Raw genomic sequence first — 7206 nt, 5'->3', positions numbered from 1 at the left:
CACGCGCACTCACCGCAGCCGACCCCCGCGCGGCTCCTCCGTGGGGCCGAGCCCAGCGGGGCCATCCCGCCCGGCCCGTGACATCTGGCGTTTCCTCAGCAGCGCGACCCGGCGGCGCTCAGCAGCGAGGCCCTGGTGCGCCGGGCGGTGTCCGCGGTGACCGACAGCACGTCCGCGCTGCTCTCGCAGGCCACCCACGCGCTCATCGAAGCGCTGACGGAGTACACCAAGGTAGGGGCAGGCGGTTTCCTCCTGGGGTTTGCAGCGACGCGCTCCTCACGGCTTCCCGGCGCCTTGCTGCTGGAGCGGGGGGTGCCGAGGGGCGCCGAACCCTCGGCGCAACGCGGTTTGGTCGCCGACAGACGGAGCGAGGCGTGCTGCGAGGGATTCAAACGCGGGGACGCGCGAGATGGGTTCCCTTTTCCAGCACCCGTCCCAAGAGAGCGGCAAAAGCTAGTCTGCAGCCGTGCACGTGGCGTACGCCCGCCTGTAAGCGCTGCCGGCAAAGAGTTCTCTGCACGTGTTCTGTGTTGCAGGCCGTGTACATGGTGGTGTCCCTCTATCAGCGATACACGACCCTGCTGGGGAAAATGAGTTCCCAGGAGGTGGATGGGGTGTGGCAGGTGATCATAGGAGCTAGAGCCAAGGTAAGGAGTCGCTGTCGATGCTTGTGGCATGCAGCCCTCGCCCTGGTGAAATGGTTCATTTCACACGTGCCAAAACGTAAGCTCAGGTAGTGATGCAGCGTCTCCCCCCATGCACATTACAGATGACGACAAAGCAACAGGAATACCTGAAGCTGGAGGGCTTTTGGATGACTGCCTTGCAGCTTTCAGAGAGGGCAGCAGAGGCTGCGTATCAGTCAGGTATTTTGGGATTGGGGATAGTTTGTTCTTGCGTGTTGGGTCAAATGGGCAGTTCTTGGCACATGCTGCTGGCATTTTATGGGGAAAAAATGCAGTTGTGACTGACTCGGGATATGCACAGCTGACATGCGTGTTGTTAGATCTGAGTCCTCAGAGAGCACTTTATCTTGGCTGAAGCACTTGGCGCTTTTAATAATGAGTCTCACAATGTGACACTGCTCTGATTAGATTGCTGCGTGAGACAACTGAATGTTTCAGCACTGTTTTAAAATATTCTTGGATGTTAGCCTGTTGTAATAAAGTGGGAGGATGTTTTGTCCTAGGGCAGTTGTGCACCTCGAGCCTACAAGTTTACAGCTGGAACAGATCAAATGGGCCTAAAAATAGCCAACATTTGATATTAAAATTGTGGTCTTTTGGTCCCCTGACTTCTCAGAAAACAGTGCTTAGGTCCTGATCTGACTTGTCATTAGTCAGAAATAACCTTTGGTGAGAACGAGGGGGGGAAATGTCCAAGTAATACCACAATATGAACTAAGATAAGCAAACAGTATTTACCACATTCACCTCTCTCTCAACAGTGAGAGGAACAAATATTTTAATTTTTAAATTATCCAGTTTAGTAAACACAAGCTATATAAACATGATATTCAATTTCCAGCCTAATCAGCCATAATGGATGGTGTCAAGAGCTCTTCCAGCAGTGATGCACTTAGATTTCTGTGCTTTCAGGTGCAGATCTAGCTTCTGTGACAGCCTACAACCACATTCAGCTGGTGAAAACACATGTGCAAGAAGTACGGCAGCTATCGCAGAGGGCAGAGTCCAAATTAGCTGAAGTGCAAACAGAGGAGCTCATTAAAATGAAGGGAGAGGAAGGATCGCAACTCTCAGAAAGCAGCAAAGATGAGCCTTATCTGAGGGAGGACTGAAAAAAAGCAAGTGTCACCTTGGAGTATTGGATGATGCCTGTGGATTCAGGCATCCCGAACTTCTCATGCTTTAAACTAGAGGTTGGATAATGAAGAGGGGGTCTCTGTTTTATATTTAGCAGTGGTGGGGCAGGCTGTTTCCAGTGATTTTTGCTTTATGAAACAAGCCAATTCCAGCTAGTTGAAGTTTCTGTTTTGTAATTTATCTTGTTAATTACGGGCACAGATAATCTATTTTTATTCAAGTGTTCCACTGTGCAACTGTGAAATTCGCCTTTCAGAGTAACATGTTGCTGGGTGCTTGAATCTGTGAATGTGAGGGCCTGATTCAGGTGACTTAGACAGTGGGACTGCCCACTTGTTAAGGTTATTAAGTGTAAATTTAAGCTACATTTTTGGCTGAAATCTAAGTACTTTTAGCCTGTAAAATCTCATCATTAAATACCTGAGCTCCACAAGAGGCATTTCATTTCCAGAACGGTTACCCAAACAGACACTTTCTCACTTGTTTTAAATCCTGGTTTTCTAGTTATCTGGACTCTGACAAATCACAGCAGAACTCTTTCCCCTTCAGGCCTCTTAATAAAAAGAGTCAAGATACTGAAGTCTAAACTGCCCTTAATTATAGCCAAGGGACTGCCTAAGAGTGTTTGGGTTCAGGGACACACGGGATTGCCACTCCTCAGGAGAATACAACAACTGCACACAGACGTACAGTACACTACTAGGCAGATGCAATACTTGTGATTCACAGAGAAGCTGCTGGTAGCAAAGGAAGGCTTGTTGCTGACCCACACTACCGAAAAACCGGAAGCTTGTGGCAATTGCCTGCTTAATAAAGAAGCATTTGAAGGCAGAGGTCCCACAAACAGCTGCAGCCATTGTGCAGTATCCCACAGCAGAACGCTGCATTCAGGACTGGGAGCTTTCCAGCAACCCAAACGGCAGGAAAACCTTCTTTTCTCCTCTGCCAGCAGTGGTTACACTACAGACCAGGATGCTGGAACTTCATATGAGCTTTTTACTACAGTCATATCTTACTGTAGCTTCTGCTGACTTCGTGTTTCTGTATGAAGTTATTTTCCCAAATTCTCTTGTGGCTTTGATATTTTACTATTGACCTAATAAACCCAGCATAAGTCTAATCCATCACTCCACAGTAACTGGTTTTCAGCAACTCACTTCTCTGCATCAGTGAGTGATATTTTACCCCTCTGCCAAGTGCCACATTGTCAAGGACCAATAGAGGCCCCTTCTCCCAGGGGTCGTGACACTGTCCAAAGACTACACCAGTGGATTCTGTACACGGGCTGCAGACACGAGGTGCTGCTTCCACATGTTTCTGCCATCTGTACTTAGAGACTGAGAATTCTTTGATCCTCCGGGACACCCCTCAGCTCTGCTTACCTCTCCCCTCCCTGTACAACAATAGGTAACAGAAGGTTTTCTACACTACAAAGTATTTTGCGGTCATTGTGTCTACTTTAATCTGAGGCAACTTATAACCATCATGAGTTGGTCAAATAAAAGCTTTCCTTACTTACACAATGGCCTTTGTGCAAATCCACATACTTGTTCTCTCTCTCTGTGTAGAAAGAAAAAAACATTACCCAAAAAAAAGTTTTCACCACTCTACTGCATTCATCTGGGGAGGATGAACACTAGATTTGCACATTCAGAATGGACACAGAGGAGGCAACGATTGCAGCCTATGCTGTCCTAGCACATTGTGCTTAATTAGAAGGAAATTAGGTTACTGCTCCTTAGTTATAGTCGTGGTAGCATGCACTGGTCCCCGACCACAGCTCTAGGGTGGAGGATTATGGGCAGAATCACTTGCAGATGTTCACACAACTGCTTGCACAGAGCCAAATGCAACCAAGGGCCAAGCCGCTCCAACCACAGCATGCGAACAACTCAGCAGCTGCAGTTTAGTTAGCAGAGGCCGTCACAGTTACTGTCCAGATCTTGCTGAATTGGCCTGTGATTGGGAGCAGGTGTCTCCTGCCTGCAAGGTGCACGTAAAGCCCTTAGTCCTAGGCTGCTGGGTGGAAGATTGCTGTCAGACAGTGACCGGCCTTCTCCTCTACATCCCACTGGAAAGCAGAACCTCGGTCCCTTTCTGAGAAAAGGCCTCCCACAAAAACCACCACCTGCTCCTTGGTACGCTCTCCCTGCGCTTGCTGCCCAGGCAGTGAGTGTGCACCCCCCCCAAAAGGCAAAACACAGTTGCAAAGGAAAACTTTTTCACCCAGCAATTGCATTGCTGTACTAGGAGCAGCCATAATCAAATATACGTGGACGCTAAGAATACTTTCAAAAGACTTCAAGATATTTAGAGAAAGGGGAAGCCTCGCAGCTGGGTTTTGCTCTAGCAGTCTCCCAGCGCCTTGGTAAACAGCTCTGATTTTGGCACGGCGGGCTGGAAGATCCCCCATGGATGAGACAAAGCCACCTCTTGTGTACACCTTACTGCTGCTTAATTCAGTTGATCAGACAGCTGGGAGAGGCAATTAGGCCTGCACTAGGCATGGGCTGGTGGAACAACACCACACAGCAGTTTTAACAAAGGTACTGGAGCTCCTCCACCTGTTGTGAAGAGCCAGACACCCGCGTCTCCAGGCTACAACAAACCGCATGTGTGGAAGCATGCACAAAAAGTCACCAGGTCTGGTAATAAGTTACCTTCCCCAAAGCAAGCATTAAGCCTCCCCACCTCAGCTCATGCCTTGATTACAAATACAGAAGCATTACGTGTAACGGTTCATGTTACACCCCGTTAGCCCTAGCGCAGATGCAAAACGTAGCTGGCCTCCAAATGGCAGCTGTGACTAAGGAGGGGCATTGGGACTGACAGCAGCAAGGGAAAGAGCAGCAGTGGCATGCAGGAGCCCAGCAAATCATGAAAACCCTCTGAACTAGCTGTAGCCTGAACAGTTGTCCCTGAAACAGAGGGAAAGGCAGAAACCTTGCTTCTGATCCCAGCTGTGTCAACCCCACCCCGCTCCAGTCTGCCCAAGGACAGCCCTCAACCTGCTGTGGCTCAGCTCCCCAAGAGATCCTCCAAGCGCTGTGCAAACCTCAGGGACAGCACTCATCTCCACCCGTGCCTGGCCGTGGAAAGTCACAACATGGAGTCCGGTGCATACGTGCACCGTACTAAGCCTTGAATGCAGCCCCAGCCCTGCCCTGCTGCAGGAAGCAACTTGGTTTTTCACAGAACTGGAAACTGAGAGATACTACACCACCGCCACAGAGTACTGGTCTTGCTCTTAGATAGCCGCGAGGCAGCAGAGCCTGCCCAGGCTTTTATACCCCACCTCCCTCTGGCCCTTCCCGGGGCGCGAGGCTCTCGTGCTTTCCGCTGTCCGCTCGATTCCTTCAGAGCCGTCAGCTCTGGTGGGGGTGGCCGACAGCTAACAGCTCCCCACCCCCATGAAAGAAAACGTGTTCAAAACTGTATTACTTATTGCTGTAAAAAAAACAAAGAAGCCATAATGTTTACAGTGATTCGCAAAGATTGGTTTTTCCTCCCAGCCCCAGTGTCAGACATTCGTGTGCAGAAACTCCAGTGCAAATAAGTCAAAGATGGGTTTACAGGGTATCTGGGGGGCTGGTGTTGGGTAGCCTGCTTGCGGGGGCTGCAACAAGGTCCATAAGCAGGGAGTTTCTGGATCTTTTCCTGTGCGTGGTCTTTGCCTCCCACCCCCAAGGTGAACATGGTGCTAGTGAGTCTGCTAGACTGACAGCCCCAGACAGCGCATGCTCTCACGGGCCCGGCAGCCCGCGCTGTATCGTAACCTCAGTCCCCACTTCCTGGCCAAGGCCGCCCCCCACGCAGACACTAACAGCACCGGGTAACCGGGACGTCTCGGCTGGGTGGGACAGGAAAGGAGACGAGTCCCCAAGCTAACCTCTCCCTTTCCCGCGCTGCATTCGGCCGTGCCGTGCCCCGTGCCCCGCTAGACGCGACTCTGCAAGAGGCGCGTTGCAGTGTTATCCTACCATCCCGCTACAGTCCGTTAAACAAAAGAGCACCCTCCACTGCAGCTTTGTTTCTAATCAGTTTAAGCACCCTGTCGCTACCACCGCAGTCCACATCTCACTCCCGCTCGGCGTCAGCAGTCTCGTTCTCAGCCGGTCCCGTAGCCGCGCGTCACCGAGCGAGCGCACCTAATGCTGTTGTCCTTTACCAGTGCCCACATGATCCACATCTCGGTCGGGGTGAGTTTGTGCACGATCATCAGTTCCTTGTACAAACAGGGATCAAAGGGATTGAACGGCCTCTGGATACCAAAGGTCTTGAAGCCCGGGTGCTTCACCGGGGTCACGGCCATCTTTGCCAGGCACATTCCCACAAAGACGTCATCGATCGGGAAGAGCACCGTGTCCTCGGCGGCGAGCTGCAGTCGCAGCACTGTCCTTCGGGACATGACGAACCCGCCCCCGCCGGCGTAGAGGGGATAGTGGGGCTTTCCGTACATCGCCTCCGGGATAAAATACTTGGCCCTGGTGTCTCTGATGGGACGGGCCTGGTGGATCACGTCTCCGACAAAGAGGTCCTGCTCGGGGTCCAGCTCTGCGAGGAACTGGACGATGTTGTCCGTGTTGACGAAGACGTCGTCGTCGCCCTTCAGCACGAACCTGGCGTGCGGGCAGTCCGCCGCGAACCAGCGGAGGAAGTGCAGCTCCTTCAGCGTCAGGTTGAAGAAGTTGTCGGTGAAATCCCACTGGAGCATGTCGTCAAACTCCCGGCTCTCGTAGGCCAGCAGCTGGCGGAGGGGGCGAGCCTGGGCCGCGGCCTCAGCCCGCCCGAGCAGGAACACCAGCCTGACCGGCTTGCTGCCGACGGGCACTGCCTTCCCCCACGTGTTGCGGATGGCGATCCGGCGGTCCACGTTGATGGGGAGAGATTTGATCGCCAGCAGCAAGAAGGTCTCTCGGCTGCACCGCGTGGGCCTCAGCAGCGCCGGGAAGCTCCTGCAGTGCCTGTACATCAGGAAGGTGCGGTGAAGCTCCGGGAGAGCCTGCGAGGAGTTGGCAACGGCCGGGTCTGGCAAGCACCGGCTGGGTCCCGTCTGCCCGGGGGCCCAAAACGCGCCCCCGGGCTCGGGGGCGGCCGGCGCGCGGCCGGCCGGAGACTCCAGGGGCTTGGCCTCCTTCCTCAGGTACGCGAGGCACGCGAGCACGGCGAGCGAGAGGGCGTACAGCGCGAGCCTCCTGCTCCGGGGAGGCATCCTGAGCGCGGGGCAGGGCCCGGTCCCTGCACAGGCAAAGAGACTCACCGTCGCGCCGGCCCCGGGCTCAGCGCACCTGCCGCCGGGAGAGACCGCGGGCTCCTCCCGCCGCCTCTGGGAGCCTCCTGGAGCGGCGGGAGGGCGCGGGGCGGCCCGCACGCAACCCGGGAG

General features: G+C 53.4%; 2 protein-coding genes across 2 annotated transcripts; one reads left to right on the top strand and one right to left on the bottom strand.

Moving 5' to 3' along the window:
* Positions 1–81: 81 nt before the first annotated feature.
* DIABLO (diablo IAP-binding mitochondrial protein) lies at positions 82–2399 on the top strand (the record flags this gene model as incomplete). Its single annotated transcript, XM_019539377.1, has 4 exons — positions 82–231; positions 537–647; positions 770–866; positions 1599–2399. Coding segments are annotated over 4 exons (558 nt in total), but the record flags the coding sequence as incomplete, so codon positions are not given.
* On the bottom strand, positions 1927–7069 carry B3GNT4 (UDP-GlcNAc:betaGal beta-1,3-N-acetylglucosaminyltransferase 4). The gene has a single exon (XM_019538738.1). The coding sequence runs from the start codon at positions 7033–7035 to the stop codon at positions 5932–5934; it is 1104 nt and encodes a 367-aa protein (XP_019394283.1). The 5' UTR covers positions 7036–7069; the 3' UTR covers positions 1927–5931.
* Between the last annotated feature and the right edge of the window lie 137 nt (positions 7070–7206).

Source organism: Crocodylus porosus, unplaced genomic scaffold (assembly GCF_001723895.1).
Source record: "Crocodylus porosus isolate Cpor-Errol unplaced genomic scaffold, CroPor_comp1, whole genome shotgun sequence".
NCBI classification, from domain to species: Eukaryota; Metazoa; Chordata; order Crocodylia; family Crocodylidae; genus Crocodylus; species Crocodylus porosus.
This window is presented reverse-complemented; position numbering and strand designations above follow the sequence as displayed.